The sequence below is a fragment of the Bos taurus genome, chromosome 4, assembly GCF_002263795.3.
Source record: "Bos taurus isolate L1 Dominette 01449 registration number 42190680 breed Hereford chromosome 4, ARS-UCD2.0, whole genome shotgun sequence".
Classification (NCBI taxonomy): Eukaryota; Metazoa; Chordata; class Mammalia; order Artiodactyla; family Bovidae; genus Bos; species Bos taurus.
The window spans coordinates 98885547-98898782 of NC_037331.1; the positions used below are offsets into that span (position 1 = coordinate 98885547).

Genomic DNA, 13236 nt, shown 5'->3' on the forward strand with positions numbered 1-13236 from the left:
TATATCTGCTTCTTCTGACAATAAAGACTCCTGAATGGAGTCCATGTCAGGTCCCACAGTGCTCGCAATGCTTTTTGCTGAGGCTGCTGGGCAGAATGCATCAGTGCCCTTGGGCCTGTGTACCGGGGGTGACGGTTATTATTACATGTCAGCTTGGCAAGGCCATGGTACCAGGTACTTGGTCAAACATTTTTATAGATATTTCCCTGAAGGTTTTAGGTTGTGTTTTTGTTTTTTGTTTTTTTTTTTAGAAGAGATTACCCTTTAAATCAGCAGACTTTGAGTAAAGCAGATTACCCTCCATAGTGTGGGTGGGCCTCATTGAATAAGTTGAAGGACTGAACAGACCACGCTTGCAACCCCATGGCCCAGAATTCTCCAGGCCAGAATACTGGAGCCTTTCACCTTGGATCATCCCAATCCAGGGATCGAACCCAGATCTCCCAGATCTATATTGCAGGTAGATTCTTTACCAGCTGAGCCACAAAGGAAGTCCAAGATACTGGAGTGGGTAGTCTATCCCTTCTCCAGCAGAGCTTCCCAACCCAGGAATCGAACCAGGGTCTCCTGCATTGCAGGCAGATTCTTTACCAACTGAGCTCTCAGAGAAGCCCTAACCTCCCTCAGGAAGAGGGAATTCTTCCAGTGACTGCCTTCAGATTCCAGCTGCAATTCATTCCAGCCTGCATGGCCTGCCCTGCAGACTTCAGACTTGTCAGCCTCCACAATCACCTGAGCCCAATCGTGAAGTCAATCTCTCCATCTGCCTTCCCCATATGTGTGTGTGTGTACATATATATATATATCTGTAGACATATATGTATAGGCACAGATATGTATGTATGTCCACACCCCGTATTGGCTCTGTCTCTCTAGAGAATCCTGACTAATCCATTGAGGATGCAGAGACAGCAGGTTCACCTGGCTCTTACAGTTTATAAATCATGACAACAGTGGCTCCACTCCACTGAAGGCCTTTCCAAGGCTTTGGCTGTTTCATGTCCCTGTGAGAACCTGAAGTGCAGGTTAAGTCTTAGGGTCCAAACCTGGTGCCATCTGACCCGCACCCCCAGTGCTCACTGCCTCACCATACCATCCTGTGATGCACAATCTGACTCCAAGGACTAGCACTGGGCATATGCAGGGACTGTAGCTTTGCACACCCTTCAGTGTCTACAGGGGCTTCCCAGGTGGCACTAGTGGTAAAGAACCTGCCTGCCAAAGCAGGGGAGGTAAGAGAGGTGGGTTCCATCCCAGGGGTCGAAGATCCCCTGGGGGAGGAAATGGCAACCCACCCCAGTATTCTTGCCTGGAGAGTCCCATGGACAGAGGAGCCTGGCGGTCTACAGTCCATAGGGTTGCACAGAGTCGGACACGACTGAAATGACTTAGCACAAGCTCAGCGTTTCCCAGTGGCAGGGGCCTGGAGGGGAGGGGTCTGATTGGGAGGAATCTGGATGGGAGGAACCTGGATGGGAGGGGTCAGCAGGCCTCCTACTTCTTTGCAGAGGAAGAGAAATGTTACTGTCACCTTTCAGCTAACAGCCCCATCTCTGTTCCCTACCCCACCCAAAGCCTCTGCCTCCCAACGCATCAAAATACTGCCTAGAGGCTTTCTGCGAGGACACCGGGCTGCCCTTGTTTGCCCTGATTTGCCCTGGTTTACCCTGGAGACTGGAGGGCTGAGCACGGTGTAAGGATGTAGCTTGAGGCTAGACCTCGCTGACTCGCTGACTGGGGTCACAGCACGCTTGCCCTGGCCTTTATCTAACACTTATCTAACTCTGCCACCACGTGTGAGGTGCAGAGACGCTCAGGTCGACAGGGTACCTCCCATAGTGGGTGGGGTGAGGAGCACACTGGGTGGGGGCAGTGCAGAAGGAGCCTTCTCACATCCGGGTGTCTGTGGCGCTCCTGGGCCCCTCTTCTGAGTCCCCGGGGCAGAGCGAGAGCTGGCGCACTCCCACCTCGCCTTCCCTGGGCCAAAAGGGGAGGTACTGGGCGCAGGAGGATGTGCAGAACCTGGTGCCGATCCCCCAGGGGAGGCCGTAGACCTCCAAGGCCTTTGTAGTCTCCTCAGACTCCTCCTGGATTTGATTCCATGCCAGAAGACCTCTCTCCTCCAGACTTCCTAATAGGAGACAGCGAGTGAGGTCAGGACTGGGCCCCAAGGGAGCTGGCGGACCTGGGCAGGAGGAGCCTCTGGAGAGGCCAGTTCGCAATGCCCTGGTCCTGCCGGCAGCTCGTCCTTCTCCTCCTCCCAGCCCACCCCAAGAATCAGCTCAGCTCAACTCCACCCAACTCAACTCAATGGATGTGAGAGTTGGACCATAAAGAAGGCTTGAGCGCCAAAGAACTGACGCTTTAGAGCTATAGTGCTGGAGAAGACTCTTGGGAGTCCCTTGGACAGCAAGGAGATCCAACCAGTCCATCCTAAAGGAAATCAACCCTGAATATTCATTAAAAGGACTGATGCTGAGGCTGAAGATCCAATACTTTGGCCACCTGATGAGAAGAGCTGACTCACTGGAAAAGACCCTGATGCTGGGAAAGATTGAAGGCAGGAGGAGAAGGGGACACAGAGGACAGAGGATGAGATGGTTGGATGCATCACCGACCCGATGGACATGAGTTTGAGTAAGCTCCGGGAGTTGGTGATGGACAGGGAGTCCTGGCGTGCTGCAGTCCATGGAGATACAGAGAGTCATACGTGACTGAGTGACTAAACAACAGCAACAACTCAGCTCATCACCAGGAGTTTCTGAGCTCTAGGGTACGACCTTCTGTGAACCACTGTTCTTTCCTCCTCTTCCGGGGTGGACCTTTCTATGTTTCAGTGTTTCTGGAATGCAGGTGTCTTTTATGTTTGGTGGAGAGAAGAGATGTGGAAAACAGAATATCAGAATAAGCAGGAGTTATTACAGAGGTCCTTTCAAGAAACTGTTGGAGGACCAAGAAGGGAGCACAGAAAGCCCCCAGTGAGGACAACTCTGCACCCTTCACTGGACACATCCTCAGCACTGATGGGTTTGGTGTGCTCACCGCCACACTCGGTGCCCTGTAGTGTAAGGGTCTGTGGTTGTGTCTCCCTTTCCTACGAGCCTGTGAGGCTCCAGAAGGCGGGGCATGTCCTGCTGCTCTCTGTACGCTCAGTACAGAGCACCTGGAGCACAACACACCAGCTATGGCTTTGGTTGGGATATGAATCTATACTGTGTTCTCTCCCTCCCCAGCTAGACTGCAGGCTCTAAGACAGCTGGGGCTGTGCCTTTTGCGCTTTGCTTCTGGTATATTTCCCACCTTAGGGTCCTTTTATGGACTGAACTGTGCTCACCCACCCACCCCCAAAATCAAATGTTGAAGCCCTAACCGCCCTCCTCACATTCCTCAGAATACTACCTAGAGGCTTTCTGTGTGGACACCAGGCTGCCCTGGTTTACCCTGGATACGGGAGGGCTGAGCACGGTGTAAGGATGTAGACCTTGTAGACAGGGACTTTAAATCACCCCACCCAGACCCTGGACCCGCTCAGGGTATGCTGTGGCCAGCCTCTCATGGGAACTGGGGCTAGGGAAGCAACGCGGCTGGCCCTAATGCTGACCGTCTACCCAAACTGCCAGCTTACAGGGCAGAGATGAGCCCTACCAGGGACGGTGTTGTCCAACAGAAATCCCAGAAATCCACCAACAAACATGCCCGTGGTCAGCAGCACCTGGATGACTTGGTCCAGCTGAAGAATCCCTACAGTGGAGACAAAAGTGACAGGGATTACAAAATGGGCAGAGGATCTTAACAGAGACTTTGCCAAAGATGTCCAGATGACCAATGAGTACATGAAAGGTGTTCAGCATCACTGACAGCAGGGAAATGCAAATCAAAACCACAGTGAGATATTCATCTCACACCTGTGAGGATGGCTTTTCCCAAAAAGAACTGAGAAGTGTTGGCAAGGGTGTGGAAAAATAGAAACCCTTATGCATCATTGATGGGCCTGTAAATTAGTGCAGCCATATGGAAAACAGCATGGAGTTCCTTAAGAAATTAAAAACAGAACTACCATTCAGTTCAGTTCAGTCACTCAGTCGTGTCCGACTCTTTGCAACCCCATGAACTGCAGCACGCCAGGCCTCCCTGTCCATCATTATGACCCAACAATTCCACTTCTGGGTATTTATTCAAAGAAAATGAAAACACCAACTCAACAAGACACATGCACAGCCACATTCACAGTAGCATTATTTACAACAGCCAAGATATCGAAACAACCTAAGTGTTCATCAGTGGATGAGCAACTAAAGAAAATGTGTATGTTTACAATGGATATTATCCAGCCATAAGGAAAAGAATGCAATGTCGCTATTTACACAACATGGATAGACCTTGAGGGCACTGTGCTGTGAAATAAATCAGAGAGAGAAAAACAAATAGGTATGATCTCACTTATTATATGTAGACTCTTAAAAAAATGATAAAAACTCAGAAAAAGAGATCAGATTTGCAGTTACCAGAAGCGTGATGTGGGAGAAGAAGGAGGTGCTGGAGGAAGGTGATCAAAAGGTACACACTTCCGGTTATGAGATAAGGATGAGCAGTGTAATGTACAACATGAAAACTATGGTTAATGCTGCTGTATGTTAACCATACAGTTCTTAACAGAATAAACCCTAAGAGTTCTCACTACAAGGAGAAATGTTTTTCTTTTTTCCCCCACTTTTTTTATTGTATCCATGTGAGATGATGGGTGTTAACTAGACTTATTTTGGTAATCATTTCACAATGGATGTACATCAAAACTTTATGCTGTATACCTGGAATCATACAGTGATGTATGCCAGTTGTATCTCAACAAAACTGGAAATAAGTAATGGCGATGTAATGTACAACATGGTGACTATAGTTAATTTAAAAGAAGTGACAGGAATTCCTGGGAACCAAGGGCCCCACCGGCTCTGCTCCTGGAATGGTCACAGTCTAGAAGATGGAGAATCACCTGTGTGGAGCCTCTCTGGGTTCTTGTTCACCCAGTTGGGAATGGCAAGCCCACAGAAGATGGAGAAGCCGAAGATGAAGAGGTTTCTGGATGAGTTCAAGTCCACGTACTGCAAGAGAGAGGCCCGGAGCCATCAGCACCTATACTGAACACCAAGCACCCCTCTAAAGTGCCCCCTGTTCGCCCATCACTGGAGGTTGGAGGGGGAAGTTGGATTCAGAGGGTGCAGGCTCTCAGTCAAGTCCCAACTCCCCCTTGACCCTGAGAGTTGAGTGGTTTGGATAATTCGATACAAACGGATCCAATTTTGTTTTTCAGAAGTTTGGATGTTCCTGGTTACTTCTTCCCTCCATTTGGGGCCGGTGCATTTGCTGGGACAGGAGGATGCCCTTCTCCTCCCTTGTCCCCGGGCTGTTCCATTCATCTCCATCCCCATGGGCTCCTCTCAGGAGATGTAATGCTGCTGCTTTTCCAAGGGTGCCTTGCCTCACCTGGAGATTGGAAATCCCCACAGCAGTGATGACCCCGAACATCACCAGGAACATGCCTCCGATCACAGGTGTCGGGATGGTGGCAAATGCAGCCCCGATCTTCCCAAATACGCCCATCAGGAGCAGCACGCAGCCCGCAGCGACAATCACCATCCTGCTTCCTACCTGCAGCACGCGGGGAGAAGGGATACAGATGGTGGCTGAGCTCCAACCAGGCCACATGCCCTGGAGACCTCTGCACTCTTCCTGGGGGATCACACACAACAGCTCCAGGGGACCTGCAGGAGGAGCCCCCTCTACTTCTCATGGGGCTAGGGAAAGGATGAGGGTGTGATCTTGGGTCCCAGCCTCTGCCCTCACCTCTCCTCTCTGCTGCTCTCATACCTATCTTCAAGTCCTGACTCCAGTGCTCCTTCTCTGGGCAGCTTTTTGTGAAGAAGTGGCAAGAAGTCTCTTTTGGGAAGGAGTGGCCCAATGCTTAAGAATGGAGTTTGAGAGCCAGTTCCAACTCTGCCTCTAACTAGCTGTGCGGCTTTACGCATGTTATCTAACCTCTCCAGATATCAGCCTTCAAATTTACAAGGTGGAATTAATAATACTTACTTCACAAGCTTATTATAGGAGGCCAGCATTGGTACCCTGGCAGGACCAAAGCCAGATAAGGGCACTACAAGCAAAGAACCTACAGGTGAACCTTGAACAATGATTTGGAACTGCATAGGTTCCTTTACCAGAGAAGGCAATGGCAACCCACTCCAGTACTCTTGCCTGGAAAATCCCATAGACAGAGTAGCCTGGTGGGCTGCAGTCCATGGGGTCACTGAGGGTCGGACACGACTGAGCGACTTCACTTTCACTTTCCACTTTCATGCATTGGAGAAGGAAATGGCAACCCACTCCAGTGTTCTTGCCTGGAGAATCCCAGGGATGGGGGAGCCTGGTGGGCTGCCGTCTATGGGGTCGCACAGAGTGGGACATGACTGAAGCGACGTAGCAGTAGCAGCAGGTTCCTTTACATGCAGATATTTTTCAACAGTAAACAATGCAGCACTAAACAATCCATGGTAGGCTGAATCTGTGAATGTGGAACCACGGATATGATGGAACCACGGATATGGAGGGACCACATGTATAAAGATCCAACTATAAGTTATGCAAGGGTTTTTGGCTGTGAGGAGGGTTGGTGCACCTAATTCCACCCCATTTCCCATATTGTTCTAGGGTCAACTGTACAGACCAATATCCTTGATGAATGTAGATACAAAAACTATCAACAAAATATTAGCAGACCAAATTTAACAGCACATTAAAAGGATTATACAGTATGATCAAGTGGGATTTATCTCTGGGATGCTAGGATGTCTCGACATATGCAAATCAGTAAATGTGATACACCACATTAATAGAATGAAAGATAAAAATATATGATCATCTCAACAGATGCAGAAAAAGCACTGGACAGAATGGAACATCCTTTCTTGATTAAAAAAAGACTTTCAACAAGTCAAATATAGAAAGAATGTAGCTAAAGGCAAATATAAAAAGCCCACAACTCACATCATGCTCAAGGCTGAAAGGTGGGAAACTTTTCTTCTACGATCAGATCAGAACCAAGACTAGGGTGACAACCTCACCACTGCTATTCCACACATTACTGGAAGTCCACAGCCATAGGAACCAGGTAACATAAAGAAATAAAAGGCATCCAAATAAAAAAGGTAGGAATAAAATTATCTTTATTTGCAGATGATATGATCTCATATGTAGAAAATTCTAAGACTCCACTAAGAAATTGTTAGAACTAATCAGTGAATTCAGTAAAGTAACAGGATAGAAAATCAATGTACAGAAATGTCACATTTTCCCACACTAATAATAAAACATCTGAAAAAGAAATAAAACATACCCGTTCATAATAGCATCAAAAACAATAAAATATTTAAAGATGAATTTAAACAAGGAGGTGGAAACTATAAGACTTTGATGAAAGAAACTGAAGAAGACACAAACGAATGCAAAGATATATTGTCATGACTTGAAGAATTAGTATTGCTAACTGTCCATATTACTGAAGCCATCTATGGATTCAATGCAATCCCTATCAAATTTTCAACAGCATTTTCACAGGAATAGAAAAAAAAATCCTAAATGCTTACATATAGTAGTATAGTGTCAGCTGTTCAGTTGTGTCCACTCTTTGCAACCCCATGGACTGTAGCCCACCAGGACCCTCTGTCCATGGAATTCTCCAGGCAAGACTACTGGAGTGGGTAGCCATTCCCTTCTCCAGGGGATCTTCCCAACCCAGGGATCAAGCCAGATCTCCTGCATTGCAGGGGGATTCTTTATCATCTGAACCACCAAGGAAGCCCCTAAAATGCTTATGTAAGCACTGCTGCTGCTGCTGCTAAGTTGCTTCAGTCGTGTCCAACTCTGTGCGAACCCCTAGACAGAAGCCCACCAGGCTCCCCCGTCCCTGGGATTCTCCAGGCAAGAACACTGGAGTGGGTTGCCATTTCCTTCTCCAATGCATGAAAGTGAAAAGTGAAAAGTGAAAGTGAAGTCGCTCAGTCGTGTCCGACTCTTAGCGACCCCATGGACTGCAGCCCACCATGCTCCTCCATCCATGGGATTTTCCAGGCAAGAGTACTGGAGTGGGGTGCCATTGCCTTCTCCGTATGTAAGCACAAGAGATGCCAAATAGATAAAGCAATCCTGAAAAAGAAAAATAAAGCTGGACGCATCTCAATTCCTGATTTCAAACTATACTACAAAACTATAGTAATCAAAACAGTATGGTGCTCGCATAAAAACAGACACATATACCAAGGGGACAGAATTGAGAGCCCAGAAATAAGTCCATGCATATACGGGCAATGTTTGACAGGGCTTCCCAGGGTGCAAGCTTCATCCCTGGTCATGGAAGGAACATCCCACATGCCATGTGGCCCAGCCAAAATGTAAAAAAAAAACAAAACAAAGAAATGAACAAAAACATTAAAATGATACTCCAGGGTAGGTTGTTTTGTAGGAATAAAAAGCTCTGGAGATCTGTTGCACAGCATTGTGGATACACTTACTAGTACTGAACTGTACACTTCAAAAATATTAAGATGGTAGATTTTATGTTATGTGTCTTCTACCACAATGTTAAAAATTTTAAGATACTCCAATGTCAACAACTTGAAGTCTGTTAATGCTGTGATAGAGTAGCAGATTTCACCTTTGCTTATTTCTCTTCCCAGCTTAAGAGCACATTGACCACTGACTGCCACCTGGTGGCTGGTGCAGGTTGACACGCCCAGCGAGGACCAGCAGTGGCACAACCAGGGCACCAGTCCCGTCCTCTGGCCACACGGAGTGTGAAGGGCATGCCCCCGCTATTCAGGGCCTAACAAAACATGGTCCACTGGAGAAGGGCATGGCAAACCACTTCACTATTCTTGCCTTGAGAAGACCATGAGCACAGTTTATTTAACTGAGTTCATAAGAAAACATGTGATAAGAATTTACCACATCGGCAGGCCTCCCTCGCCTGCGCGCTGCAGCTCTTAAAGTCATCCTATATTAATAAAGCTACTTCTTGCCTATCAAAAAAAAAAAGAATTTACCACATCAAAGGAAACTTCCGTTTTGTTTACAAGCCTAACAATGAACTGTGGGAACTAAGCATGAATCTAAGCACAATGAATCAACTTTTCAGGTTCAACCAACGCCCTTTGGATACACTGATGATGAATGGCAGGTCATCCCAAATCCTACCACCACAGAATTTACCATGCAGCCCTGGGTCTCTTTTGGTCTCAGGACTGACATCTGGGCTGGAAGCTACAACACCCTAGAGAAGTGATGGGAAGTCTCTGACCAACCTAATTCCTCCCCCTACTCCACCACTAGTCCCCCACTTCCCACCCCACCAACTAGGAGAGAACCAAAAACTAGTGAAGGCAAAGGAGAAAAGGAAAGATATACCCATCTGAATGCAGAGTTCCAAAGAATAGCAAGGAGAGATAAGAAAGCCTTCCTAAGTGAACAAGGCAAACCAATACAGGAAAACAAAAGAATGGGAAAGACTAGAGATCTCTTCAAGAAAATTAGAGATACTAAGGGAACATTTCGTGCAAAGGTGGGCACAATAAACGACAGTATGGATCTAATAGACACAGAAGATATTAAGAAGAGGTGGCGAGAATACACAGATCTATACAAAAAAGGACTTAATGGCCCAGATAACCACAATGCTGTGATCATTCATCTACAGCCATCCATCTTGGAGTGTGAAGTCAAGTGGGCCTTAGGAAGCATCACTATGAACAAAGCTAGTGGAGGTGAAGGAATTCCAGCTGAGCTATTTCAAATCCTAAAAGATGAAGCTGTGAAAGTGCTGCACTCAATATGCCAATATTTGGAAAACTCAGCAGTGGCCACAGGACTGAAAAAGGTCAGTTTTCATTCCAATCCCAAAGAAAGACAATGCCAAAGAATGTTCAAACTACTGCACAATTGCACTCATTTCACATGCTGGCAAAGTAATGCTCAAAATTCTCTATGCCAGGTTTCAATAACAGTACGTGAACCATGAACTTCCAGATACACAAGCTGGATTTAGAAAAGAGGAACCAGAAATCAAATTGCCAACATCCACTGGATCACAGAAAAAGCAAGAAAAACCCAGAAAAACATTTACTTCTGCTTCACTGACTATGCTAAAGCCTTTGACTCTGTGGATCACAACAAACTGGAAAATTCTTAAAGAGACAGAAATATCAGACCACCTTACCTTCCTCCTGAGAAACCGGTATGCAGGTCAAGAAGCAGCAGTTAGAACTGGACATGGAAAAATGGACTAGTTCCAAATCGGGAAAGGAGTACATTAAGACTGTATATTGTCACCCTGCTTACTTAACATATATGCAGAGCACATGATGCGAAATGCCCGACTGGATGAAGCAAAAGCTGGAATCAAGATTGTCGGGAGAAATATCAATAACCTCAGATATGCAGATGACACCACCTTATTGCAGAGAGCAAAGAGGAATTAAAGGTTCAGACACAACTGAACAACTGGACTGAACTGAACTGTAGTCCATGGGGTTGCAATGGGTAGGATACAACTGAGCAACTGAACAACTGGATTTGCACCCTGCTCATGTACCTTTCTGCCCTGCTCCTTCCTTCTACTCTCAGTTCAGTTCAGTTCAGTCGCTCAGTCGTGTCCAACTCTTTATGACCCCATGAATCGCAGCACGCCAGCCCTCCCTGTCCATCACCACCTCCCGGAGATCACTCAGACTCACGTCCATCGAGTCAGTGATGCCATCCAGCCATCTCATCCTGTGTCGTCTCTTTCTCCTCCTGCCCCCAATCCCTGCCAGCATCAGAGTCTTTTCCAATGAGTCAACTCTTCACATGAGGTAACCAAAGTACTGGAGTTTCAGCTTTAGCATCATTCCTTCTACTCTAAACAGCCTTAATTTAGAAATGATGCATCAAAAATTTTTTTGTTCCATTTATTGAGTATAATTTTCTGTTCTGTGTGATATTTGCTTCCTTTAGCAGGAAGAATAGTTGCTGCTTTTTACTCATGTAGCCCATTCCTGTTATATTTCTGTGTGGGTCAGTGGTCCTCACATGGAAAAACATTCCTTTCACTTGCACTAAGGGTTTGGAAACTTTGGGAAAATACCCAGGCGTCCATGGTGTCAATTGCTCCAGGGCTGGGTGCTGGCTGTGCTGTTGCTCACGCGTTTTAGCTCCCACTGTGGGCCCGAGGCCATGCAGATACAGAGGTGGATAGGTCTGAGGGCGCGATCAGAAAATGCAGAGAGGGGAAATGAGTAGCAGGCTCTGGATTCTCCAAAGCTGACTTCACTTGTTCTGGGAAACACCACACCTCTGCACTGAAGCAGACAGGAAAGCAACATCGTAATAGTATTCTTTTCTAAGCCTTCTTAGAAAGCACCATCTTGAAGAATTCGTGCTGAACTTATGGGGCTTTCCTGTGGAAAATGGGAGCCCAGAAGAGATTTTAAGTAGGAACTAATTTAATTGGGTTCTAGAAAGATCCTTGGGCAGCCAGGTGGCAGCTAGATGAGAGATGGGCAAGATCCTGGGAAGAGATAGTTAGGGATGCTGCCATGTTCAGGTGAGAGATGATTGATCAAGCTGTGGTCCTGCTTGGAGAAAAGAGGACAGGAGGGCCACAGGCACACAGAGAAGACAGAATCCACTGTGAGGGGTGCAGGTCAGAGACAATAAGGATGCCCTGGGTGAATCTACAGGACAAGGTTTACAATGAGGAGAGGTAAGACGGGGGCATGGGCTGAACATCACAGAGGCCATGCTGAGTGAGAGGCACCCTTGGGACACACAGGCACAGGTGACCGCAGCCAAGAAGGTCAGAACAGTAGCAGAATAATGGCTCCTCAGAGATGTCCACATCCTGATCCCAAACTCACATGGCAAAGGGGACTTAAGGATTTTGAGATGGAGAGAGTATCCTGAATTACCCAGGTGGCCCAATCTAATTACACACACCCACATAAGCAGCTAGTCTTTCCCAGGTGTAGTCAAAGGGAGACATGACAAGGGAAGAAAGGTCAGAGAGATGCAATGTTGCTGGCTTTAAGATGGGGGAAAGAGGCCATAGCCAAGGATGTGGGGAGCCTCTAGATGATGGAAAAAGCAAGGCGATGGATTCTCCCCTGGAGCCTCCAGGCAGGAACGCAGCCCCACTAATAACTTTACTGTAGTCCTGTGAGACCTGTGTTGGAGTTCTGACCTCCAGGTTGGTAAGATACTAAATTTGGGTTGTTGAAAGCCATTAAGTTTCTGGCAATGTGTTGCAGCAACAATAAGAGACTAAGACATGGATGACAGATCCAGGTACTTAGCCTGCACACCCACCACCCACCCCTGCCACACACACATACCCGTGGACCACTGTCTTCAGCCTTACCCTGGTGATGCCCAGTGCGCCCACATTCTGGCTGTAGGAGGTGGTGCCGTTCCCTGTCCCCCAGGCCCCTGCCAGCAGGCAGCCCAGGCCCTCGATGCCGATGCCTCGGTTGATGGCGTGCTTCGGAGGGGGTGGTACCCCCACCAGGCGGGCACAGGCATGATAATCGCCTATTGACTCCACCACTGAGGAGATCACCCCTGCGATGATCCCAAAGACCCCAGCCAGGCTGACGGTAGGGAAGCCCCACTGTCCTGAAAATGCAATGCAGAGGGAATATTAACCCAGAAGACAACAGGTTACTGGACCCCAAATAATTTCTTTCCGAGAGGATTCTCCGGAAGGCTTTAAAAGCTGGGCAACACGTCTTCCAGCCCCACAACTGTCCTGAGACTTTGTCTTGAACCCCTGCCTCACCCGTGCCTCCCTGGGGGTGGGTCCCATGCCCTGACCTTGAAGTCACAGTGCGCACAAAGAACCAGCAACCCGGCCTTTTCCCAGGAAGGCCCTGAAGCATTCTGAAGTCCAGATACTTACTCAGGGAGGCCGTAGCTCCCTAGCCCCCGACGCCACCCCTGCCCATCACCACTGAAACGTGCTTATTCACACAACCTGAGCCAAGAACTGCAGGGAAAGGAGACCAGAAGAGGCCTAAGGGATGGCCTTGACCTCCAACCCAGAAATGTTCTCATTCAGTCCCGAGCCTCCCTTGTGTGGGACCCACCGAGTCCAGGAGGAGCCCCAGATGCTGGCTAGAGGTCGGGGTTCCTCTGTGCTTTTCCCCATCACAGGCTGTT

At 47.8% G+C, this 13236-nt stretch overlaps 1 protein-coding gene across 1 annotated transcript in view; it reads right to left on the reverse strand.

Moving 5' to 3' along the window:
• Positions 1-250: 250 nt before the first annotated feature.
• Positions 251-13236, reverse strand: part of LOC514257 (uncharacterized) — an 84250-nt gene continuing 71264 nt past the window's right edge. The window contains 2 exon segments of the mRNA NM_001075657.1: positions 251-1422; positions 12521-12693. Of these exon segments, the coding sequence (NP_001069125.1) occupies positions 1174-1422; positions 12521-12693 (422 nt within the window). The 3' untranslated portion in view covers positions 251-1173.